At 46.9% G+C, this 12,813-nt stretch overlaps 1 protein-coding gene across 8 annotated transcripts in view; it reads right to left on the bottom strand.

The window, feature by feature from the left end:
* The window catches only part of LOC141047275 (uncharacterized), an 841,567-nt gene that overhangs the window by 30,241 nt on the left and 798,513 nt on the right, over nucleotides 1-12,813 (bottom strand). For all 8 annotated transcript variants that reach the window (XM_073542295.1, XM_073542299.1, XM_073542296.1 and 5 more), the window contains 4 exons: nucleotides 12,599-12,778; nucleotides 12,393-12,516; nucleotides 12,212-12,309; nucleotides 11,923-12,013 (listed from right to left, as the gene is read on the bottom strand). In XM_073542295.1, the coding sequence (XP_073398396.1) occupies nucleotides 11,923-12,013; nucleotides 12,212-12,309; nucleotides 12,393-12,516; nucleotides 12,599-12,778 (493 nt within the window). The remainder of the gene's footprint in view (nucleotides 1-11,922; nucleotides 12,014-12,211; nucleotides 12,310-12,392; nucleotides 12,517-12,598; nucleotides 12,779-12,813) is intronic.

Below are 12,813 nucleotides of genomic sequence, written 5' to 3'. Positions count from 1 at the left end.
CTGCTCCAGGTTTTCTCACGGGTTGGATTTCCCCGGGAGATTATCTCGGACCAGGGTACCCAGTTTACAGCAGAGGTGACTAACCAACTGTGGAAGCTGTGCGGCGTAAAGTCCATTAGGAGCGCCCCATACCACCCACAAACCAATGGGTTGTGTGAACGTTTTAACGAACATTAAAACAACTCATCGGGACTTTTACCAGGACCTACAGGGACTGGGAGAAATTCTTGCCACACCTCCTGTTTGCCTATCGGGAGGTGCCCCAAGAATCCACGGGGTTCTCCCTGTTCAAACTGTTATACGGGAGGCAGGTAAGGGGACCCCTAGACTTAGTGCGAGAACACTGGGAAGGGGAGGGAACCATAGAAGGGATACCTATTGTGCCCTATGTGCTGGAATACCGGGACCGACTACAGGAGCTGACTCAGGCTGTACGTGGGAACATGCAGGTTGCCCAACAGCGCCAGCGCGTGTGGTACGATCGGAGGGCCAGAGAACGCACCTTTGAGATAGGACAGAAGGTCCTGGTGTTAGAACAAGTTCAAACCTGCATGGCAGGGGGCCTACCAGGTAGTGGGGAAAATAGCCGACACCACCTATAATATCGCCGATTGTGACGACCCCAGGGTTATCCGCGTGTTCCACGTGAATATGCTGAAGCCCTACCGGGAGTGCTCTGAAGAGGTAGTGGCCATCTGTGCACCCGAAGCAGAGGATTTAGCAGGACTCCCCTTGCCTGGTGTCTTAGGGGAGAGGACTCAGTCTAAAACATGGGACCAGGTACACATGGGAGAAAACCTATGGCCCCGGGAGAGACAGCAGGTGGAAGCGTTGTTGAGGCAGCGACAGAGGATGTTTTCAGAGAGAGACCGGGGAACACCCGCCTGGTACAACACAAGGTTGAGACCCAGGATCAAACGCCCCTGAGACAACCCCCCTTCCACGTCCTTGAGTCTATACGACAAGGGATGCGACAAGAGATACAAGAGATGTTGCGTTTAGGGGTCATTGAAGAGTCAGATAGTCCCTGGGCATCCCCCATAGCGTAAGTACCCAAGAAGGATGGGACTACCCGGTTTTGTGTAGATTATCGCAAGCTAAATGAGAAAACAGTGACGGATGTGTATCCCATGCCACGTGTGGATGAGTTGTTAGACCAGCTGGCGGGTGCAAAGTATTTGACCACCATCGATCTATGCAAAGGCTATTGGCAGATTCCCCCAAGTCCTGACGCTATTCCCAAGTCTGCATTTGTCACCCCGTTCGGCTTATTCCAGTTTCGAGTTATGCCATTCGGGATGAAGAATGCCCCTGCGACCTTCCAGAGGATGGCTGACCGGCTTCTGGATGGTCTCCAGGACTATGCTTGCGCCTACCTGGATGAGCATCTAAATCACCTAGAGACAGTATTGGACAGGATCCACAAGATCGGAATCACTTTGAACCCCAACAAGTGTCACGTGTGCAAAGCAGAGGTTCAGTATTTAGGACATTGGGTGGGAGGTGGGAAACCGCTTCCAGAACCAGCCAAAATTGAGGCCATAGCCAAATGGCCCATCTCACGCACTAAAACCCAGGTCATGGCGTTTCTAGGGCCAGCAGGGTATTATAGGAAATTTGTCCCCAATTATAGCAGCATAGCCAAGCCCCTCACTGATCTGGCCCGTAAGAACCTTCCCCGCCAGGTAACCTGGACCCCCGAGTGTGAGGAAGCCTTCCGCCAGCTAAAGGACGCCCTCACAAATACCCCGGTATTGGCCGCACCCGATCCAACTAAACGTTTCCTTGTTCACACAGACGCTTCTATGTTTGGACTGGGGCAGTGCTGAGCCAAGTCGGGCTGGACGGTTAAGACCACCCGGTAGCTTACCTGAGTCGGAAACTACTGCCCCGCGAAGTAAGCTATGCGGCCATCGAGAAGGAGTGCCTGGCAGTAGTATGGGCATCAGGATCTCTGCTTCCAAGGCCAACTGTTCTCCTATCCCCTTCCTGATAGGGGTAACGACAAATGATGCTCTTGGCTGATGAGAAAAATGAATCTTCAGGCCTTCCCTTACTATGTTTAGGATCCAGGTGTTGGAAGAGATGTTTTCCCAGGCCTGGGTAAAGAGTGCCAATCTCCCCCTACCGGAATACTGGCATCATTGTGGGGATTTTTTGGGAGTAGAGGCAGATCCGCCGAACATAAATCCAGACTCCTTTTTCCTCTTATCTTCCCATTTCCTTCTTTCTCTCGGAGGACGGCCCCTATTGAATTTTCCCCTCCGAAAGGGCGGCCTCCTCTGATCTGCTGGAAACCTGGGAATGCCTTTCTTATTGTTACTAGCTTTCTCAAGGATGTCATCTAGGCTTTTACCAAATAGAAAACGCCCATCACATGGGAGAGAGCACAGCTTGGCCTTAGACTGTAGATCACCTGGACAACCCTTAAGCCACAACGCACGTCTCATGGCGTTTGCTAATCCTGCTGCTCTAGCTGTCAATCTCATGGAGTCAGCGGAGCTGTCCGCCAGAAAAGCTGCCGCCCCATGTAGTAGATACATATCTGCCAGGTTCTTTTCTCTTCGAACATTAGAGGCAAGTCGTTCTTCCAGCTGCTGCAGCCAAATCATTAGGGAACGCACCGTGCAAGTTCCAGCTATTGCGGGCTTCAATCCCCCCACTGCTGCTTCCCATGTATGTCTCAAATAGGAATCCGCTTTTTTGTCTAGCGGGTCCCCGAGTACCCGAGTCCTCTAGGGGCAGCGCCGATTTTTTAGATGACCTGGACACTGCTGCATCAATCTACGGTACCTTGTCCCATATCTCTGCGTCCTTATGCTCGAAGGGGTACCTCCTTTTAGAGGAGGAGGGGAGGGCTCACGACTTTTCAGGCTTCTTCCATTCTCTTTCAATGAGTGCCTGGACCTTCTCATTGACTGGCAAGGTCCGTTTTTTCCCCTTCTTGTAGTCCCCCAAACATGATGTCCTCCAGGGATTTAGCTGTTTTTTTCCTCCTGTAGGCCCATCGTAACCCTAATGGCCTTGAGGAGCGCACCCGTATCTTCTATTGGAAAACACGGCTTGCCGGGTTCGGCCTGAGATAAGGCCAAGGAAGAGTCTGAGATGGAGCGGGAAGGATCTTCTATCTAGCTCTTTTTCCCTTTTTTTAATAAAGCTTTAAAAGGGAGCCCTCCACTTCCGACTTGATGACCGATCTAAGGCTGCCTGCAAAGCTAGGAGCTTCCTCCACCGCAGTTCGTTGCATGCAGCCGGAACAAAAGGTCCTACTGCCAATCTCTTGCTAGGGGGCTTTTACATATGGCACAACCCCTATTCTTCTTCTTACTCCCTGATTTTTAAGGCCTTTCCTAAGAGATTAAATACACAAAAGAAGGGGGCCTATTATTCAGTTTACGAACATTCACGAAGATCACTCATCACCCGAAACCAAGGGTACCGGACTCGGAGGCTGTGGAGGGGCACGTAACGTGTGCTCTCTGGACATCGAGGAGTCCCCAGACCTGTGGCTGGGACGACTGCTGCTTTTGCCACTTGATCAGCTGCCACTCTTGCGATCTTTTTTCTGGTGAGCCGAGGGCTGTGCAGGAGGCAGAATCGGTGGAGAAGGTGACCGCTCCTGCTCTGACTCCATGGTTACCCGGCAGTACTGACCCTGACATCCACCTTTAAATAGGCTGCCTCAGTCCTGGTGAGCATCTTCCCCCTCCCCTTGCGACCGCCGGCCGATCGCTGTAGCTTCCTCCACGAAAAATGCCGGCCGGCGTCACACAGGGCGCCATGTTGCCGTTGTCTAGCTGACGTCAGCCCGGCGCGCCCATAATGCATTATGCCGCCGACGTCAGCGGCCGGAAGACGCCCCCAACGTTTAGGCTTTCAGAGGGAGAAGGCCAGGGCGAGGGGAGGGAGGCACGGCGGAGCGTCCAGAGCCTCAGGAGCTGCCTGCCGTGCCCGCACGAACGCGAAGCCCCAGGGGGATCCCACGCAGTGCGCAACCAGCCACCTGACAGCCGGCGCTACAGGTACGGTCACCTGTTCTTCCCACGCCGGGACGTCCTCTCATGCTCTGTAACCAACTGAAGCGGGGGAGAGGTACCGCCCCTTATATTTCAGTAGGTTCCTGTCCTGGCGGGGCAGATCCCTCTCTCTGGTGTGCTGTCATGGGTGAAGGGGGAAAAAAAAAAAAAAAAAAAAAAAAAAAAATTTAAAAATCATACAGTGTGATTTTTTTTTTAACTAAGTTGCATTTATTTGCATGAAATAAGTATTTGATCACCTACCAACCAACAAGAGTTCTGGCTCTCACAGACTTGTTAGGTTTTCTTAAAGAAAACCCCTTCTCTGCACTCGTTACCTGTATAAAAGATACTTGTCCACACACTCAATCACACTTCAAAGCTCTCCACCATGGCCAAAATCAAACAGCTTTCTAAGGACAACAGGGACAAAATTGTAGACCTGCACAAGGCTGGGATCAGCTTCAGGACAATACGCAAGCAGCTTGTCGAGACGGCAACAACTGTTGGCACAATTATTAGAAAATGGAAGAAACATAGGCTGACTGTCAAGGTTCCTCGGTCTAGGGCTCCTTGCAAGATCTCACCTCATGCGGTAAGGATGATTCTAAGAAATATCCAGAATCAGCCCAGAACTACACTGGAGGACCAGTTCCATGACACCTTGCCGTCATGGATTAAAATCCTGAAGAGCATGCAAAGTTCCCCTGCGCATGCCAGCACATGTACAGGCCCATTTATGGTTCGCCAGTGACCATCTGAATGATCCAGAGGAGGCATGGGAGAAGGTCATTTGGTCAGATGAGACCTTTGGTATCAACTCCACTCGCGATGTTTGGAGGAAGAAGAATATGTACAACCCCAAAAACACTTTCCTAATCGTGAAGCATTGTAGGGGAAACATCATACTTTGGGGGTGCTTTTCAGTAAAGGGGACAGGATCACTGAAACATAATGAAGGATGAATGGGTCATGCATTGCGAGATTTTGGCCAAAAACCTCCTTCCCTCAGTAAGAGCATTGAAGATGGGTCATGGTTGAGTCTTCCAGCATAATAATGACGCGAAACACACAGCGAGGCAACTATAAAGTGGCTCCTTAAGAAGCATTTCAAGGTAAAAGAGTGGCCTAGCCAGTCTCCAGACCTGAAACCAATAGAAAATCTTTGGAGGGAGCTGAAACTCAATGTTGTTCTGCGATAGCCCTGAAAGATCTGGAGAAGATCTGTATGGAGGAGTGGGCCAAAATCTCAGCTGCAGTGTGTGTAAACTTGGTGAAAAACTACAGGAAAAGTCTAACCCCTGTAACTGCAAACAAAGGTTTCAGTACCAAATATTAAGCTTTGCTTTTCTATTTTATCAAATAAAAGTATTTCATGCAAAAAATGCAAATTTATTTGAAAATCAAACAATGTTGTTTTCTGGATTTGTGCCTAGAACAAAAATTACAGACCTCTCCTTTCTCTGTAGGTTGGGAAACTTGAAACATTGGTAGTGTATCAAATACTTATTTTACCCTCTCTGTCATGGGTCAGGTGTAATGTTTTTTATGTGGTTCATCACAATCCTCATTTAAGTTAATCGGTTTTAAAATAATTTTTAAAGTTAGGATAAATGGAAACTTTGTTATTGTACAGAAATTCACATTTGGCCTCACTGCACATTTAATGTTGTCAGTCATAAAAGTGAAGTTTGGCCAGGAAGACTGGACCTGGTCTTGTAGGAACCATATGAGACATTCAGCAGCACAGAAGGGAGAGAAGGTAGATTTATCCAATAACAGAGTGATGTCAAATGGAAATTCAGAGAGGGCCAAAAGAAACTTGGACAGTGTCGTGGGACAACCTTACAGCTCTCCACATAGTATAATGGGCCCCACAGTCCTCCATACAGTATAAAAGCCCGACAAGGTCTTCTGTACAGTATAATGGGGAGGCGGTGCCGGCATAACGGACCAAATACAATCACCCTGCAGGCCAGATTTGGCCCGCAAGATGGTGTTTGAAATATTTGCAATATCAAGATTCTAGTAAACCAACAGCCCCAATACCCTCAGCTTTCTCTTAAAAGGCCCATAATAATATTTTTCTTCCAGTGGTTTTCTTACTCGTCAGCACATTCTATGTACAGTGTCATTAGGCTTTGTCGTTTACAGATCTGGGCAGGTAAGGGTCAGCGTCTCCTAATCCCAAGGGGTAGGTGGATCCTCCAGGTGGTAACTTCTATAGAAAAAATATGACATTGTTGTCATGGGAGATTTCAACTATCCAGACATTTGTTGGGAATCTCTCTCAGGCAAAACTAACAGGTCAAGGAAATTCTTATCCTCTCTTGCTGACAACTTTATCTTCCAAAAGGTAGGGGAGAAAACAAGGGGAACTGCTACCTTGGATCTAATCCTTATAAACAGGGAGCATAAGTTGAGGATCCAAGAAAAGCACTTCTGAGCATCCGCGCTGCTTTAGGAATAAGAATTCTTCAGAAATCCATATAAATCTTTCAAGTTCTTTATTATATGTACTACAGAAACTACGCGTTTCGAGGTGACAAACCGCACCTCTTCTTCAGGTTACAGACAACTCTGTACTGTAACCTGAAGAAGAGGTGCGGTTTGTCACCTCGAAACGCGTAGTTTCTGTAGTACATATAATAAAGAACTTGAAAGATTTATATGGATTTCTGAAGAATTCTTATCACTAAAGCAGCGCGGATGCTCAGAAGTGCTTTTCTGGGATCCTCAACTTATGATACCTAGTGGATGCTGTCCACCTGCACGAGCTCTGCAGCAGCTATATGACTGCAACAAACGTTGAGAGTGGTTGTGTCTGAACACAACCCATAAAGGGTGAGTACTTCATAGTACTTTTATATTTTAATTGATTTATACCAGGTGAAGCCCTATGTCTGCGCCCCCGCCCTTGTTTTCTCTTATAAACAGGGAGGAAATGGTTGAGGAGGTAAAAGTGGCTGGGACCCTAGGAGGTAGCGACCATGCTATTTTAGAATTTTGGATAACTAGAGGAGGAAGACCTGTGAAGACTCAGACGTCAAGGTTAGATTTCAGAAAGTCAGATTTTAAGGGATTCAGAAAGAGAATTGGAGGGATCCAATAGCTGGATATCCTTAAAGACAAAAATGTCCAGGAAAGATGGGAAATCTTGAAAAATGAAATTCTCAAAAGCACAATTGTTAACAATTCCGAAAAAAGGGAAGAATAGGAAGCATTTAAGGAAGCCAGAATGGATGAACACAGAACTTAAGCACATGCTAAAAAGGAAGAAAAAAAAAAGTTTATAAAATGGAAAGAGGGAGGCATATCTTAAGAAGAATATAATGCTGTCTGCAGAAGCTGCAGGGCACAAATCAGATTATCTAAAGCTGACAATGAATTGAGGCTTGCAAGAGATGTCAAAAGCAATAATAAAGGATTTTGGGGATATGTCAAAAGTAAAAGAAAAATCAAAGATGCTATAGGATTTTTACAGGATGAAAATGATGAAATGGTAAGACAGGATGTTGAGAAGGCCGAACTTTTAAATTCCTATTTTGCATCTGTTTTCTCTCAGAAAGGAAATGTGACATCAACTGTTCTTCACTGTCCTATTAAGGGAATAGAAGAATACAGGATATCTATAAACAGAAAGATAGTGAGGAAACACTTAGCTAACCTTAAGGAATTCAAGTCTCCAGGTCCAGATGAATTACACCCCAGAGTACTGAAGGAGATAGCAGAAGAAATTTTTGAACCCCTCTCCATAATCTTTGAAAATTCTTGGAGAACAGGAGAAGTCCCAGAAGACTGGAGAAGAGCAAATGTTGTTCCTATCTTCAAAAAGGGGAAGAAGGTGGACCCAGGCAACTATAGGCCGGTGAGTCTGACTTCTATACCAGGAAAGATCTTTGAACAAATTATTAAACAACATGTATTGTCAGTACCTGGATAAGAATGAAGTGATTAAACAGAGTCAGCATGGGTTTGTAACTAATAAGCCATGTCAGACTAACTTAATTTCCTTCTATGACGGTATTACTGATTGGGTGGATCAAGGAAATGCTGTAGATATAGTATATCTTGACTTCAGCAAAGCATTTGACAAAGTATCTCATACAATCCTTATTGAAAAAATGACTAAGTATGGAATGGACAAGGCAACTGTTAGGTGGATTCATAATTGGCTTAGTGATCGGACCCAAAGAGTTGTCGTAAATGGCTGCACATCCAGTTGGAAGAATGTCTCAAGTGGGGTACCACAGGGCTCTGTCCTGGGCCCTGTATTGTTCAACATCTTTATCAACGATTTAGATGAAGGAATTGAGGGTAAACTGATTAAATTTGCTGATGACACAAAGCTAGGAGGGATAGCTAATACTAGAGACGAGAGAGAGGATTCAAAAAGATATAAATAAACTGGAGAAGTGGGCAGCAACTAACAGAATGGTTTTTAACAGGGAAAAATGCAAAGTACTACATCTGGGCAATAAAAATGAAAAAAGCATATACAGAATGGGAGGAATAGGCCTAAGCAACAGCACATGTGAAAAAGACTTGGGTATACTAATAGATCACAGACTGAATATGAGTCAACAGTGTGATGCAGCAGCAAAAAAGGCAAATGCAATTCTAGGATGTATTAACAGAAGCATACAGTCTAGATCACGTGAAGACATTATTTCCCTCTACTCCTCTTTGGTCAGACCTCATCTGGAATATTGTGTCCAGTTTTGGGCACCACATTTTAAAAAAGACATCAACAAACTGGAGCAAGTTCAGAAAAGAGCAACCAGAATGGTGACCGGTCTGCAAACCCTGTCTTATGAGGAAAGGTTGCAGGATTTAGGATTGTTTAGTTTGCAAAAGAGAAGACTGAGAGGAGACTTAATAGCTGTCTACAAATATCTAAAGGGCTGTCACATTGTAGAAGGATCAACTTTATTCTCATTTGCACAAGGAAAGACTAGAAGCAATGGGATGAAACTGAATGGAAGGAGACACAGATTAGATATTAGAAAAAAACTTTTTGACAGTTAGAGTGATCAATGAGTGGAACAAGCTGCCACGAGAAGTGGTGAGTTCTCCTTCAATGGAAGTCTTCAGAGACTGGACAGACATCTGACTGGGATGATTTAGCGAATCCTGCTTTGAGCAGGGAGTTGGACCAGATGGTCCAGGAGGTCCCTTCCAACTCTACGATTCTATGATTCTTAAACCACCATGGTTACTTACCGGTAGCAGTTTTTTCTGGAACCCATGACAGCACACCTGAGGGATCCACCCTGCCAGGACAGGAACCTACTGAAATATAAGGGGCGGCACCTCTCCCCCGCTTCAGTCGGTTACAGAGCATTGAGAGGACTTCCCGGTTAGGCCTGTTTCACACTTCCGTTTTTTCAAATCGTCAAAATCCGTTGTTTTCCGTAAAAAAACGGATCCGCCATTTTTTGCAGGATCCGTTTTTTTTGTCCCATAGACTTCCATTACGGTTACCGCGGATCCGTCAAAAAAACGGATCCGTTTTTAAAAAAACGGATCCGTTTGCATCAGTTTCCGTCAAAAAAACGGAAACGGATCCGTTTGGCGGACACAAAAACGGAAGTGTGAAACAGGCCTAAGCGATTTAGAGCCCATTCTCCTTGCCTCAATGTATTGCGGCTTAGGAAGTCGGCTTGTACGTTTTCTACACCTCTTATGTGTAGTGCCGTTAGAGAGAGTAGATGTCATTCTGCTCTGTGAAAAATTTTGTTGGCCTCGTTCATTAAGGAGTGTGACCTTGTCCCTCCCTGGAAAAGACGGCCTTCTTTAATCTCCTGGAAATCTAGGGAAGCCCTTCTTTCTATCACTTGCTCTATCCAGGATGTCATCTAAATTTTTTCCAAATAGAAATTGTCCATCACATGGAAGAGAGCACAACGTAGCTTTTGATTGTAGGTCTCCTGGACAACCTTTAAGCCATAATGCACGCCTTGCGGCGTTTGATAATCCTGCTGCTCTCGCCGTCAGTCTCATGGAATCGGCAGAGGTGTGGGTCAAAAAAGCTGCTGCTCCATGTAGAAGATATATATCTGCCAGAATTTTTTCCCTCGAGACCTTGGATGCGAGTTTCTCTTCCAGCTGCTGTAGCCAAATCATTAAGGATCGTGCTGTGCAGGTGCCAGCTATTGCCGGTTTCAGTCCTCTTGCCGCTGCTTCCCATGTATGTATTAGGTAGGAGTCTGCTTTCTTATCTAGCGGGTCTCTCAGTACACCTGAGTCTTCCAGGGGCAGGGCTGATTTTTTGGACGATCTAGACACTGCTGCGTCAATCTTTGGGACTTTGTCCCATATTTCCTTATCTTTAAGCTCAAAAGGGGTATCTCTTTTAGAGGAGGAAGGAAGGCTTCCTGATCTTTCAGGTTTCTTCCATTCTCTTTCAATGAGTGCCTGGACTTTCTCAGTGACTGGAAAGGTGCGCTTTTTCCTTTCCTGTAACCCCCAGAACATGACATCTTCTAGGGACTTAGTCGTTTTCTCCTGCTGTAGGCCCATGGTTGTCCTAAAGGATTTAAGGAGAGCATCCATATCCGCTACCGGAAAACACGGCTTGCCACCCGTGTCACTATCCGAGGAGGAGGACAGGTGTTCGGCCTGATATTCAGCTGAGGAGGCGTCTGATGATGAACTAGGGGAGTCTTTCCTACTCTTTTTCTTTAATAACACTTTAAGTGAGCCTTCTACCTCAGACCTGATGACTAAACTAAGGTTATTTGCAAAGCTCGGCACCTCCTCCGCCATAGTTCCCTGTATACAGCTGGCGCAAAGGTCCTTCTCGCTAGGGGGCTCTGACATATGGCGCACTCCCTATTATTTCTCTTGCTCCCTGCTTTTTTGGCTTTTCCCTAAAGGAAAAAAAAAAAAAAAAAAAAACACATACAAGAAGGACCCTATTAACATTAGTCTAGCATTCACAGAGATAACTCACCACCCATAAAGTCGGGTACCGGACTCGGAGACTGTGTTGGAGCACATGGCCTGTGCTCTCTTTTTACCTCGAGGAATCTCTCAATCTGTGGCTCGGGCGACTGCTGCTTTTGCCGCTTGAACGGGTGCCATGCTTACGAGCGGAGGTTTGCGATGGGGCAGAGACGGTGTAGACTGTGAACGTTCCTGCTGTGACCCCATTCTATTACCTGGCCGCCTTGCCGCCCTTCCTTTAAATAGGTCCGTCCGGTGAGTGTTATTCTCTTCCCCTCGCCCCTTCGACCGCCGCCATTCTTCTTAATGCGGCCTGCGTCGCACCAGGCGCCATCTTGCCGTCGCGTCTGTGACATCAGCCTTCGCGCTCCCAGGGTGCCCCGCTGACGTCAGAAACCGCCCCCGACTCTCCCTGTCATGTCAGAGGGAGAAGGGTCGGGCGCGCGCAAGGGGAGGGAGGCACGGAGGAGTGCCCTGCTATAGAGGCCACCTAGCTGCACCCGCATGAACCCGGAGCCTGCAGGAGGATCCCCGGGGACTGCGCTTCCAGGCAACCGACGGCCGGCGTTGCAGGTAAGCTGACCTGCTCTTCCCACGCCGGGACGGCCCTGGGTCCATTTCATCCATGACTGGCACCGCCGCTGTCAGACTGGGATTTTCTTACAGGACAGGAACCCAACTGAAGCGGGGGAGAGGTGCCGCCCCTTATATTTCAGTAGGTTCCTGTCCTGGCGGGGCGGATCCCTGTCTCAGGTGTGCTGTCATGGGTGAAGGGAAAAAGGGCTTTCAATGCCCAAATTCATTTGAACAGTTTTGGGTGAAGTAAAACGTTGCGGTATCGAGGCAAAATGGTGATCACACGATTGTGATATATTTGGACTACACGACTGATAAAGCAGCCACAGCCGGTGACTGAGAAGAATCTGTGATTTCTCTTCATTTAGTGGTTACTACTCACCTGGGTAGTCATATGTAGGAATCTCCTCTTTACACCGCTCATCACCCCTCACATATGTCTCAGTAGTATTAATATGGGTCAGATCTTCACCCTGAAACAAATATTGTAAAAGTCACAGACAGATGGAGAAGTCACATCTATGATCAGCTCTAATCCTGCCATCTCCACTGTTCTCATTACACAAGTATAAAACATATAATACTGGTGGATAAAACAAGACTGAGCACAAGACCTTCACAGCCATCTACACATCATAGGGAAGATCTCATGACACCTTCTCTCCATCTACCTGATGATCCTGGGGAATAATGGGATCTTCTTGTTTACAGTCCTGTGGAAGAAGAGGACGGGGACATCTCTCTGGTGATGTCTTCCTACTGGATAGATCTGGAGGAAACACATACAGGGACTGAATTCATTCTTTACATACAGATAATTACAGGCCGTGTGTATTTAGTCCTGTCTATTACCTGGTGATGTGAGGGGCTGGGGAACCTCCATCATGACGTCCTTGTACAGATCTTTGTGTCCTTCTAAATACCCCCACTCCTCCATGGAGAAATAGACAGCGACATCCTGACACCTTATAGGAACCTGACACATACAATGATACCGTCATTCCCCGATCCCTTCATAGTGTTACTGTATAATGTCCCAGCATTCCCAGCAGTGTCACCTCTCCAGTCAGCAGCTCAATCATCTTGTAGGCGAGTTCTAGGATCTTCTGGTCATTGATGTCCTCATGTATCAGGGGGTGAGGTGGAGGCCCCACGATTGGGCTCAGGGGTCTTCCCCATCCATCAGACACAGGGTCCTGACTGCGTTCACTAGAGGACTTCTTCACTACTGTGTAATCCTGGTTATGGAGAGACACATTAATAAATCTCACTA

This window comes from Dendrobates tinctorius, unplaced genomic scaffold, assembly GCF_039654945.1.
Source record: "Dendrobates tinctorius isolate UK_male_01 unplaced genomic scaffold, ASM3965494v1 ptg000126l, whole genome shotgun sequence".
Taxonomy (NCBI): domain Eukaryota; kingdom Metazoa; phylum Chordata; class Amphibia; order Anura; family Dendrobatidae; genus Dendrobates; species Dendrobates tinctorius.
Note: the sequence above shows the minus strand (reverse complement) of the source record. Positions and strands in the feature narration are given on the sequence as shown.